Below are 12,697 nucleotides of genomic sequence, written 5' to 3'. Positions count from 1 at the left end.
AACGAACTACTTCGGTGTTGAAGTCAGTGAAATTTGACTTAGTGATCAAACTTGGTAATCCTTGCTGCTTTGTTGCTTCTACTACAGAATGACATGCTTCTGTCTGCAACGACACATCCTAACTTGCATCTTAGGTATTGTCTTATGTACACAATGGTAACGTTTCATTTGATTACCCCGTGGATATTTTTCTGGATGTCTATTTCATTTTATGTTTGTATACTGTAGTGCATAGAATGCCTCCGGACGTGCCACATGTTTACAGAACGCCTAGAGGTGACACCTACTTTGTATATAAGTTTTTGTATGGGAAGTTTTGAAATTCCGATTTTTCGAAAATCGGGACTCGCTAGGCCCTAGTTTCTGTTTGACGGGCACCCTGTCACTATCCGTGGTAAGTAGCATTATTCAGCATGGGTATGTTACACATATCGACGGAAGATATGGCCTGCAGACAGAGAAAGGCGTATGCACACCCATACAAAAGGCAGTGCTGTGTGCAAGCGATATGCGTTCGTACAGGCAAAAAATACATACCCATAGTAAAAGCCATATAGAATACGCGGGAAGATTTGTTGTTCATTTTCTCTGTCTGCAGGCCATATCTTCCGTCGATATGTGTACACTGGAGCCAATATGCAGGTTATTTTCAGTATTAGCACGGCCTTGTTGGCCCCCATCGTGCATCCTATCTTCCCTAACCATTTTTGTATACAAACATCAAGTCTAATTACGCTGCATATGCAGTTTACATGTTCTTTTCGGCTCCGGTCTGGAGGGGTTAAAAACATTTATTTTTTTTATAACGATACGAAAATCTAAACTTGTCTTTGGAGGATTGGTTGGGAATCTCAGGTTTTGGCAGATACCACGATGGGTTGTTGCAATAGCGAAAAGTTCAGCGTCTTGCTTCACAGCTCAGTCGTGATTTTCGTTTTATCATGTCTTCGGATCAACAGTCAGCGTTATAATAGCAGTGACGCCCCCAGCATCTCCCAGATCAATGGTACATGATAGAAGCAGGTCTACGCTTCCTAACACAAAAGTTGCTTCAGTGTTGCGTCATGACACCGTCGATCGTTTCAAGCGCGTGCTTCCACACGACGTCCTTGAGTTCGTCAGTGTGATATATGGTCTTGGGCATTTCCTGCGCGTCTTGGTTAATGAGGTGCCAGCCGGTCGTGAACTCGTCCTAGGTTACAGCTGAGACGATAGACTTGGCACACTGCTCGGGCGTACGAGCAGCCAGCAACGCTGCAACATTGTACAGAGAGCGGAGGTACCATGGCGAATCCTGGCGTCGCATGGATGAAGGAGGCGTCCGGGGCCCGCTCAGCGAAGGCCTGGGTCATCAAATCCCTATCCACAACGTGTGTCAACTCAACAGCACTAAGGTAACAGCAGCAACAGCGACGACGTACGAGTACATGGTTGTCGCCTCAGCGCAGCGCTTAATGGAGAAGGTGCGCTTGAGGTTCAGGTCGTTCAGATCAGGGGGGCTGCCTTGCACAGCGCCGAGCACGTTCAGAACGCGCACACTGGGGGATTCAGTCTGGCCAGCATATCGTGAACCAGCATGAACCTGAAACACACAGCTCCACACAGCGGTAAAGGGAGAAATTTCGTCATCTTAATACGATAGTATGGCCTCGAACCGTCCGTTGTAGTGCGTGCACATATTGACGTCGAGTCCTTCCTTCGTCTCGGTGCGGCCATTCATGGACAGCAGGCCGGGGGTGAGCACGATCCAGTCGAACTGCGTCGCTTCGTGTTTCGTCGTGAATCTGCGCACGTCGTGAAGTTGCGAAACGTCCAGCGGCTCGTGCGTCACCTGCACGCTTGGGTTCTTGTCCTTGATACTCACCAGCAGATCCGACGGACACGAACGCGAGCAGAGCGTAAGCTTGGCCACAAGCGGCGCCACCTCTTTGGCCACGGCCAGCCGAGGCTCCGACGACCAACGCGTGCTTGGAGGGCGCCACCATCTTTAATTGCGTCTAGTAGAGCGCAAAACGAGGAGTGATACGTCCCACACAACGAGTTGAGCAAGCAGCCCTTGGGGTAACCTACCGACCAAGTAAACAAGGGTCAAGTAATCAGAGACCACACGGATTCTGCTCTCATGATGTGATACCGCTGCCAGTTTTAGAAATTACTCCACCTCGGTCTCAAACTCACTCGTGCATTCGTTGCCTGCGGATTGCTGATCTTGTGTTGCATTCCACGTTAGTATCCTGAATAAATGCTGTTCTTGTCTGAGTTTGCTCAAATAAAAACTATAAACAACTGTGGGTGGTGTGGCTGCCAGCCTCCCACCGTCATCTCTGAGATGTGTGGTGTTGGTAAACTGAGCACCAGAAACGGTCGTTCGAAAGTGCATGCACTGGTGCATGATGCACCGCGCTTGAGCCTGTCTATTTGAGAAGAAATGCGACAGAGATCCTTGACGTAGGCTACATCGCAGGCTTATTAGAGACGGCGGCTACGTCACGAGTGTAGAGGGCCTGTTTCAAATTGTGGGATGGAGGCCCGAAGATAAACGCTTCTGAGTCAGCTCTCACTCCCATTTTCATCTCGATTGCGGAAGTCCAGTTGTCGAACACTAATAAATTCACGAGATCGCGTTGAGCTATTAGGAACATAACGGACATGACAGATGAAGCGGAGGAAGACAAGTTACCGGACTGGGCAGCAGAGTACTTCCACTAAGAGGGGATCCGTCGCGAGAATCAAAACTGGAAGAATCTACTCCAGCCGTCCGTCTTTGCCGCTTGCCTGGCTATCGCAGGGCGCATTATCCTGGGTCCCATCGCGATGCTTCTGTTGTTTACCGCCACCAAATACCTAAGCGACGGCACCGTCCTCATCAAGCCTGAAGACAGCTTTCTATCCTTCACAGAGCAGGATCTGTCGATGGCTGGAGGCTGCACCAACTGCATCAGCTCCTGCAAGATCAGTCTGCTCAAGTACGCCTTGTTCAAGGAGGCTGCGCTTACGAGTACCCCCAGATTTTCCGCGCTGGTGGGAAAATCCCCAATGGAGTCGTTGTATGATTTCAGCTCATTGAGCGCCGAAGCTCTCGCTCTCGGCGAATCGCTTGACAAAAACGAAGCCTTGTGTCAAAGCGGCATCAACGACTGGGGTGCGATCACCAGCATCTTGACGGGGACAGCGCAAGAAGTTTCCGACGTCATCACGGTGCTCAACATCGACAACGACCCGAGAACTTCAACTAGCAGTCGAACAGGCAGACAAGTGCGTGACCAACTGGAGTATGATGGGGATCACGCGGCTATTCTACTATCCCACGACGCTGGGCACTGCGGAATTCGGCAAGATCTCCGCTGCAACCATCAACTTTTATCCGGACTACACCGAGTGTCGACCTGACGTGGGGATCAACGACAACCTGACCGAATCGAAGTTGGTATTCGCAACCGACGGCGTGGACCCCCTCGCGATGGCGCCGGATGTGCTCAAGCTTTTCCCCTACAGCTTCACGAGCAGCTTGCCTACACATTCCCGCGTGGTTACAGCCTCAAACACCAAGTACGGTGTGGCTACAGTGCTTGAGCCCTATATGCACGCGTACTACGGCGGCTGTCGAGTGCGCGAAGTGAACACTACTGGAATCTACATCGAGAGTTCCTGTGAGGTCTCAAAGCACTGGGAAGCGTACGGTCTGATGGTGCAGGGTCCTGAAAATGTTCCGCTGTGCAGTACGGGCGGTGTATGCGTCCGCAACTACTACAATACGGAGTGGGAGTTGATCAGCACTGTTAGCACGGAGAACACCAACCGTTTATCCATCTACCTCAACACGGTTCGAACTCGCTACGCCGACACTGTCGCAATTAACATCCTGCCTGGAGTTGTGGTGACTCAGATACTGATCATGGGCGTGGTGAGTCTGTACCAAGTGATGTCACACAAGCGGTCAGTTTTGCTGACGCAGACATGGGCGTATCGCTGCCAGAACGGACGCATGCAAGTGGTTTACCTCGCACAGATTATCTATCACCTCGTGTACAACTCGGATTTGTATTGGCTGGGGCTCGCCACGGGCACGTTGACTCTGGAATCCATCGCGAATCTTTCGTGTTGCTTCTTCGCCTTCTCGTACTCCTGTGTCAACCTGCTCAAAGCGCGCCCCGGGGATCAGCAATTGGATCGGAATTTTCGTTTAACGTGGGAGGCCATGCAGCTCGTGCTCACCGCCGCTATGGTGGCTCTTGAAGTCCGTGCAGCACACGCCGCTGGTTTCTATCATCGAGGAGAACGCCCAAATTCTACGCAAGTCGTCAACGTCTGATACAAAGTATTGTGGACTCAACGATTCGTGTATTCTGTTCACAGTCAACATGATAACCATTGCCATAATGGCATCGGTGGGCGTGGGGGTTGTGGCACTGATCGTCTCGAACTTGCGAATAAAATGAGTCCAAGAGCGAGGGATACCGCGTATTTAGCCCGCAAAGTGAGTTCGGCTCGAGTGATACTGAGTGTTCCCCGAGGACGCGATGCTGGAAAGGTGTTAAGCCAAGAGTTTGGTACAGTTGAAGGGCAGCAGCTCACATCGTTCGAGCAGAATTGCCTCGGTTCTTTGTTCACGAAGCTCTTCCACGACTGCGACGATATCGCTTACGTCACATATAATGACCAACGCTGCAACTCGTGGTCGCGAGGGTGGTGCCACCGAAGATTCTCCGGACGTTCAATGTCCTCCTGCGCTGGGGCATGGACCCGAGCACGGGTGTTCTGACACACGCGCAATCTTGCACATGGTAAACTGCAAGCGACGAAGACCACAAACTGGCGGCGGTTGTGCCTGTGGCCTAGATACTAAAATTCATGCATAGCAAAGTTATAACACAATTCATGCTTTATTGTTTTCATGTCGGGGCTGAATGATCATCCCAGGGTATCGAAGCGGTTAGAAATTTTACGTTCGAGGTGACCGAGTATTGGCAGCGATCATACACTCGTGTCTGCGTTGCAGCAGTTGTTGTGTGAATAGCGCCAACGTCTCTCGCTCTCTCTTAAGTGCAGCTCGAATACGTCGTACAGGCACGCGGGACTCGTCCACAAGGCGAGTGAGTTCCGGTATCTCCTCCATTACATCCTCTTCGTCTTCTCCATTGCACCCTCCATCTTCATCAGTGTTCACCTGTTCTTCGAGTTCCCCCGTACTGCTGGAAACTGCGCTGGTTACACTACTCCAAGCTCCTCGCGTCTTCCAAATATTGTATGCAGCGCCCCCATGCAGACGTCGGGATAGAATTTGCCGCTGCCACGAGAGGGATTTGGTCCAGATCATCTCCGCTCTATTCTCCATGTCCTTCTCTTCCGAGTCGCTGAAGCAGCACAGCGACAACGCCTTGGTCAGACTACCCCCATCCGACACTACAGCCTTATCACCAGCCACGCTCTTGCCGTTCATGTCCGTAGTGCCGTCAAAGTCACGCAGCGTAGCACAAATGAGCTCTACCGGTTCCCCCTGCTGGACTCTCATGGCTCGTATGGCGCCAAGAACTACCCGAGCGTCGACGGAGTCGCGCAGTTCCCAGTCGTAAGATGAGAACAAGCGGTTGACGTATTTCAGATCACACGACGGGAATTCCCTCGTCACTAGGAGCGTGAACTGCGCGCGAGAGAGCATACAAGTGCCCAGTGCATTGAGAGCCCCCAACTCTCGAGCCAAAGCGAACAATTTCTCCATATCCTGCAGCACCGGTCGTCGACAGGGAGTCCGGCGCATTGCGTCCAGCAATTTAGCGAACGAGCGCCATCGAAGCGGGAACCTCTTCTTCTTGAGCTCGTTAGACTCTTGACTCCGTTGCTTCTCGGGTGAATACCCCGGGGTCTGCACAATAGCTGAGACCTGTGTACGTCGATGACGGAGCTGTGGATCACTTTCCTGCTGCTTTCGATGCGCTGCTAGCTCCGACGAAGGCTGGAAATGCAGCGTTCGGCTTTGCCATTCAGTTATGTCTCGCTGGTTTTGCGCTTGTGTCTCCAAGGCGATCCGTTTCTCTTGTTTGTAGAGAGTTTGCAGCTTTTGTGTTGACTTTTGTTGGAGCTTTTCCTGTACTGATGAATGGAGTTGACATGGCTCGTTATCTACGCTGAGGATTTCAACAGAAACTGCGATTGGAGATGAAGGACAGCGCGTCATCCTCACGGGTAGACGGGATCCAGTCGGGTGAAATGCTTCGGGTGGCCAGAGCGACGGCGAACCACTAAGCCCCGACACGAACTCGTCAACAGGAACGATGGGGTGGTTAGGAGACAAGGGCTCTAGCGCTTCCTGAGACCTCCAGCCGTGCTGCAACTTCGCTGTACCTCGCGCCCCGTAGCGGCGCAGTTTAGCGTCCAATGTGATGCCCAAAGGGATCTGCTCTTTTAAAGTGGCGGCGGGACTGCAGCCGTACCATGGCTTCGCCGGCTTGACCGTCGACGTAACAATTGAGATGGGAGATCTGGATACGCCATCGCTGATGGACTTTATAGGGGACGCTAACACCATTCGACAAGCTGAAGATTCGCCATCGCTCTCGTCGTTTTCGTCGCCTTCTCCAATTGTACTCGCTACTCTCGTCTTCGACTGAATTTCGCAGTCTTCTGAGTCTTCTGCCTCAATACGATGCCGAGTCAGTGCAGCGTCTTTCGCCCGAGCGCGTAGAAATTTATTTTCTGTTGAAGTTGTGTACAGTGACGCAAGCTGATGAGAGCGCTGCAACGCGCGCCCTCGCGTTTCAGGGTCGCCTTCCCGCTCCTGCAGCGCTTCCTCCTCTGCGTCGCGTAGTGCTCCTCTCAGAATGTGCTCGACACGCTCGTTGACCGTCTCTTTTCGTCGCCGTCGAGTAGCACCGATGGTAAGAGGGTCAATCGGTGACTTGGCTCGGATCGGGCTCATCGCGAATGCAGAAGGGGCCATGGATGGGGGTTCTCACTCGCTCGTGTCGAGGCCTTCAGTGGGTTTGAAGTGCTTTGTGTGTCCAGAGTAGTTCGCTATTTCGAGTCCTCGTCTAAGTTTGAGGCAGGCTATAAACAATGGTGAGCTTGTCGCGAGTCGCTTTGTCGAACCGGTTTGGGGCCGGCCGCCGCTGTATTGGAGTAGTAAGTGCTGCCTGTGCTTATAGGTTTATGGGGCACAAATAGCAAGGAGATCACTAAGCAAAATGCAATAAGTGTTCCTTACGACCTGTGTGGTCCTTTTAAGCAATATTCACGACTGACCTTCCTTCTACTCCTAACTCTTCCTCTCTACCTCTGCAGATCCTTGCGTTTCAGTTCCTTCGGGTGACCCCGTTCCCGCTCACCCCTCCCAAAGACTTGATCCGTTCACCTTGACGGCCCTCAAAGTCGCCCAACATGCCATCCGTCCCCGAAGTCCCGCCACGACACTGCGAGGCACATCATCCCTCCAAGATACCTCTGGGTAGCGGCCCACGGGTCTCCACCTTCGAGACAACCTGGTCCACGGCCCACTACTTCTCGCCCGCGGCCACAGCAGGGGGACGACCTCAGGCCCTCATCGTCGCCCACGCAGAGTTGGAACGGTCCGAGCCGTTCCGACTCGGGACATCCTCCCCGACTGCATCTCGGCGTCCTCGCCGAGCGCACGCAGCTTGATCCACTTCTCTCCTTACTTGCCAGGCCCTCCGTTCGGCCTGCAATCCACTTCGCGTCCGCACCTGCACTCTCGGCGCATTGCCCCCGCCGTCCATCCTCCAAAATGCCTCACTTAGACGCTCAGCCTGCTCCTGCTCCTCGAGAGCCGCGCACCACGCAGCGTAGCCCTCCGTGGCCATAGTCAGCGGCGAACGCTCGCCCGCCGACGCCTCGTACAACCTCCACAACTTACTGGTTATGCATACCAGCGCAACCCAAACATTCACCACCAGCAACCAGTAGTTTGTCACTAGTGCATGCTCGCCCTCCTCGGAGGCGAACCAGCAATCAAAGACCACGACTACAGCGAACAAGCCGGCCACGCCCTGGCAGATCCACTCGACGACTTCGTAGGTGAACCGCGCGGCGTAGAACGCCGAGAACAGGATCAGGGACGTCAGCGTCCATACCACCTTGGCGACAAGCTTGGCACGGGCGACCGAACGGCCAGACTCTAGACTCGCGCCCGTGCAGTACTTGGAGCACGCCTTCCGTCCCGACGCCCAAGTCTCAGGCAAGAAGACGCACCACCACTCGTGGAGGGCGTCAAGCCACTTGTAGAGCAACCTTCCCAGCCCGTCTTCATGCTCTCCCTTGGACTCCAGCACAACCAACGGGGTGGCCAGCAGGGTCTCGTAACCCTTCCACACGCGAGTTCGGAGCGGCTGCATTTGCACGGCAGGCCCACGGACATACCTGCAGTAGCGCATGACGCATAACTTGGCCAGCACGCTCCACTTCAGGGCGAAGTCGATGAACGCAGCGGCGATCCGTGAGCCGATGCTTCGCAGGGGGCCCGTAACCGTCCACGACACTGCTCCAGCAGGGAGCCACGCCAGCTCCCAGCGACGCTCCACTGCAACTTGACAAGCTGCCTCAGCAGCGACCACCACTATTGCCGCCAGGCCGTTCACCACGTCCGTCGCCCACTCCATCGTTCCAGCAGCACTAATTCATAATGACGGCCACTTCGACGCCGTCCGGACCGTCCGCGCGCGCCACTAGCGGCAGCCCTTGGCGGTCACCATCGACCTGCAGAGGCGCAGGGCAGCCAAGGCCCCGTTACTGCCAGTGGTCACCAGCGTCGCTCGCGGGTTCTTCGAAAGTGACCAGCCAGTTGGGCGTCTCTTTCAGACGGTCGCAGCCATCCACAAGGTGAGTCACATTTCGTCAATTTACTTGAAGTCACGTGGTAATCAGAAGTTGCCGTAGCCGCCCCACTGAAAGTTGCCTCATTCCACAATTTTCACCGGGCCGCGCACTCCGCAGTCACCAAGCATCTCTCCGCTCTCTCCCAGGCCTCGCCTCGCCTCGCGTCCGTCATGGTCAAGAAGACCAACTCCGACGTCACCGACTTCGACAACCAGGTGGGCAGCCTGGACATGGCCCTCGAGCTCGACGACGAGGGGGACGTCTTCATCGCGCAGCGCGAGTTTTGGGCGCGCCTCCGGACCCGTCTCTCCGTCGACAATGCGTCCCAGGGGCTAGACGTCCTGGACGCCATGGCCATGGACGTCCTGTCGGGTGGCGACGCACGCCGCCTGAACCAGATCCTCGTGATCCTGCCGCACCCCGACCAGATGCAGGCCGGCGAGCCTGCCGAGCACTCCGTCCTGTCGATCCCGCTGCCGCCGTTGGTGCCCACGCCAGAGTCGACGTCACCGCCACCGCGTCCATCGACAGGGGGCAGATCGTCGCCACGGACGTCTTCCAAGACGAGACCGCCATCGAAGAAGAAACAGAAGGCCGCGGCCAAGAAGAAGGCCGAGGCCTACGACTTCCGGTTGCCGACGACGGCGCCCGCGCGACTGAAGATCGACCTGGCCGCACTTGCGCAGCGCGCCTTCAGCAAGGGCCTCGTTCCGTTCCGCTTGGCGTACCCCTGACGCAAACAGCGGTGCTGGTACCCGCCATCCGAGTATCCCGAGTTGCACCTCGTCCACTACCGTGCCAACATGCGCTTCCGCGAGCTGTTTTTCCTGTGGGCGCTGTACGCGCCTTGTCGGAATGCCGACCAGCGGCGCAAGGAGAAAATGAATGCGTGCCGAGCGCGGAACGAGCTCATTAGCTACAACATTGAGGAGCGAGGGTACTTCGGCTTTCTCGACGACTTCGAGAACGGTGCTCATGACACGCTCATGTGGTTGGGAGGCAGAGCGGCCAAGCACTCTACCGGCGCGGCTAAGAGCAAGGGCGCGGCGCACGAGGACCTCGGCGTTGTCTTCGCAAAGGACAAGATTCTCTACGAGCGGGCCATCGAGCGAGCTCTCGACCCCAACATCGTCGACGAACACGGCTACGCCTCGATTCCGGAGCTCCTCGTGGAGGCGGAGCTCATCGACCCCACGCGAGCGCCACACCTGCGACTCTCCGACAAGGCTCTCGCTCGCATCAAGCTCGACGTCACCAGCGGGCCACCCCCCGTGCCTTCTTGGGTTGGCAACCGAACCCGCGGCCCGTGGAAGGCCCTCTTGTCGGACGCGTCGCTCAAAGACACCATCGAGGAGGTGGTCGAGCTCGTGGACTTGGGCATGAAGGTGGCCGTGTACGACCAGAAGCCCTTCAACCCCGACGAGCAGGGCGACGATGACTCGGACTTCGAGATCGAGGACGGAGCCTTCACGGCGTTGCCTCCGACGCCCCCGGTGCAGTACCGGGCTCCCGCCGTCAAATAGCGAGCTACCACTCCGTCCAAGCCAGGAGTTCCGGTTTCTCGCTCCAGCAAGTCAGGCGAGTCCGAAGACTCCAGCGACGACAAGAAGAAGCCGGCAGCCAAGGACGACAGCGACAAGGACGACAAGGCCCAACCCAAGACCACCAAGGCCCCCGTCGCGGCCAAAGAGACCCTGCCGGGCGACGAAGCAGACGACGACGGCGAGGTAGCGAGCGAGCCTCCGACCAAGATGCTCAAGTCGCGTTCCGCAAGCGTCGACAAGGCCAAGTGAGTCATGCGCACACCTCGGATCTCCGTTTATCTTCTTCATTTCGTTGTAGTCGAGTCTAGTGCAGCCGCAGCACTAATTTTGCAGGTAAAACCAAATAAAAACATGAACTTGACATGCGTATCCACCATTCTTGAGCTGCTCGTAAATCCATATCCACAATCACAGGTTCTTCAGCTCAAGAACATCACCAACTACGCCAGCAGCAAATAGTCATCATCGACTTGGGCGTTAGCGTCCGCCAAACGCGCACTTCGACGAAGCTCCGGCAACCCCTTCTTCCTCATATCCGCTTGCTCAAAAGCGGTCACCAACGACGCATACTCGGGCATCAAAACCTCCCTGGGCAGCCAGAACACCTCATACGAGCTGGTCATCGTCAGGTACTTCACGCCCTGACCGTCCTTCATCTTCGCCACTATTTCCACGATGGGGGCTTCCACGCCCACAATAACAGTGTCCTCATTTCCTAGTGTCAACCGTTCCGCGTAGCTCGACGCAGGGAGGTCGGCCTCTTCCAACGGCCCCTCTTCTTCGTTTTCATCACTAGTGCCCAGACCCTCGGGCGCTTCATCCATATAAGGCCGGGTCCACTTGCCACGATACCTTTTGAGCCTATTCACGTTCACGGTCACCGTTTTGTTAGGGTGAGTCGGGATGTCGACCCGATAAGCGTTCTCGCCGACCTTGGCTACGATCCGATAGGGACCGTGCCAAGCGAAGGCAAGCTTCTTCGTGCGCACTTCGCCGCGTTTCGCCCTGAACACCTGGTAGACCCACACCGGGTCTCCTATTTCATAATTCACTTCGACTTGCCCTTCCAGGCGCTGCTCGTGCCGATCTTGCGCCTTCAACAACTGACGCTTAACCAAATGTCGCGAGGAACGGCGAGAGCCGTACAGCTCTCGCCTATACTGAGCCAATTCATCACTCCGCCACTTCTTGCCAAGATTGAGTAACGCCACGTCCATCGGAAGCACTGGGTCGCGCCCGTACAGCGAGAAAAACGGCGAATCTCCCAGGGCCTCGTGGTAGGCCGTCCTGTAGGCAAAAAGCACTCTAGGAAGATAAGTGTCCCAATCATCTTGAGCCTCACTCACATGCATTCGTAGCATTCCTATGAGCGTTCCGTTGAATCTTCTTGACGAGTCCTTGAGTCTGAGGGTGGTAGGCAGCACCAACGAGTTTCTTAATGCCCAACGTCTGATAGAAGAACTTGGCCACCTCAGACGCGAAGTTCGAGCCGTTGTCGCTCAGCAACCACGACGGCACTCCGTGCCGAGACACCACTCCGTTCACCGTCACCTCCACGAACGTCATGGAGTCCAAGCGCTCCACGGCGAACGCCTCGGCCCAGTGAGTGAAGTAATCAACGAAAACTAAAATATAGCGATTGCCACGCTCGGTTTCGGGCAGAGGCCCCACGGCGTCCACCATGAGCAACGAGAACGGCCCCGTCAGATCCACGATGGGCATTCCCTGCATTCGACCAGCGCGCCACGGACGCGCACCCTTGCCACTTCCGCACTTATCACATTCGCGCAAATACTCCTCGACGTCCTGTCGCCACTCTGGCCAGTACGCGTGTCGCCTCACCTTCTCAAGCGTCTTCGTGAGGCCGAGGTGCGACGACAGTAGATCAGCGTGAGAAAAATGTAAGACTGTTTCAACGAACGGAAGCGGTATCACGGGCACGATCAGCGATCGAGCGGGCCCGACGCGCGCGGGGAGATTCACTCTGCGCATCAACAGCTCCTTCTCGACGGCGAACTTGGACGCGATCCTCACAACCTTCACTCGTAAGCTAGGGTCCAGCGGCAGCGCTCCACCCGTCAGGAACGCGATCAGGGCCATCACCCACGGGATCTTCCGCTGCTCCACCTTCAACTGTTCCATATCGAGTCCGAACAAGTCCACGGACGACGGAGGGACGTCCGTCGGCGCGGACTCGTCCTCAGTAGCGTCTTCCGGCAACGGAACCGCGGTCTCCGTGCCCATCTCGCCGCCGCCGTCTCTAGTCATCGGTTCGAGCGCCACGTTGGACGGCTCCCCGACTGAGTCGTTGACCACGGTCTCGGGCG

The 12,697-nt window shown here is 55.8% G+C and overlaps 5 protein-coding genes across 5 annotated transcripts; 2 read left to right on the top strand and 3 right to left on the bottom strand.

Moving 5' to 3' along the window:
- Positions 1-1,051: 1,051 nt before the first annotated feature.
- Positions 1,052-2,322, bottom strand: PHYSODRAFT_335312 (hypothetical protein; the record flags this gene model as incomplete). The annotated part of the gene is made up of 5 exons (XM_009532689.1): positions 1,052-1,192; positions 1,284-1,343; positions 1,415-1,595; positions 1,656-1,948; positions 2,317-2,322. The coding sequence occupies 5 exons, from the start codon at positions 2,320-2,322 to the stop codon at positions 1,052-1,054; spliced, it is 681 nt and encodes a 226-aa protein (XP_009530984.1).
- A 591-nt stretch (positions 2,323-2,913) lies between these two features.
- PHYSODRAFT_335311 (hypothetical protein) lies at positions 2,914-4,312 on the top strand (the record flags this gene model as incomplete). Its single annotated transcript, XM_009532688.1, has 2 exons — positions 2,914-3,198; positions 3,248-4,312. 2 exons carry the CDS (start codon positions 2,914-2,916, stop codon positions 4,310-4,312), a joined length of 1,350 nt encoding a protein of 449 aa, XP_009530983.1.
- Positions 4,313-4,942: 630 nt separating this feature from the next.
- On the bottom strand, positions 4,943-6,937 carry PHYSODRAFT_512708 (hypothetical protein; the record flags this gene model as incomplete). Its single annotated transcript, XM_009532687.1, has 4 exons — positions 4,943-5,133; positions 5,218-6,079; positions 6,140-6,436; positions 6,593-6,937. The coding sequence occupies 4 exons, from the start codon at positions 6,935-6,937 to the stop codon at positions 4,943-4,945; spliced, it is 1,695 nt and encodes a 564-aa protein (XP_009530982.1).
- Positions 6,938-7,526: 589 nt separating this feature from the next.
- Positions 7,527-8,609, bottom strand: PHYSODRAFT_511251 (hypothetical protein; the record flags this gene model as incomplete). The annotated part of the gene is made up of 1 exon (XM_009532686.1): positions 7,527-8,609. One exon carries the CDS (start codon positions 8,607-8,609, stop codon positions 7,527-7,529), a length of 1,083 nt encoding a protein of 360 aa, XP_009530981.1.
- Positions 8,610-8,996: 387 nt separating this feature from the next.
- Positions 8,997-10,619, top strand: PHYSODRAFT_246114 (hypothetical protein; the record flags this gene model as incomplete). The annotated part of the gene is made up of 3 exons (XM_009532685.1): positions 8,997-9,533; positions 9,570-10,319; positions 10,350-10,619. 3 exons carry the CDS (start codon positions 8,997-8,999, stop codon positions 10,617-10,619), a joined length of 1,557 nt encoding a protein of 518 aa, XP_009530980.1.
- Between the last annotated feature and the right edge of the window lie 2,078 nt (positions 10,620-12,697).

The sequence above is a fragment of the Phytophthora sojae genome (genome assembly GCF_000149755.1).
Source record: "Phytophthora sojae unplaced genomic scaffold PHYSOscaffold_6, whole genome shotgun sequence".
NCBI classification, from domain to species: Eukaryota; Oomycota; class Peronosporomycetes; order Peronosporales; family Peronosporaceae; genus Phytophthora; species Phytophthora sojae.
This window is presented reverse-complemented; position numbering and strand designations above follow the sequence as displayed.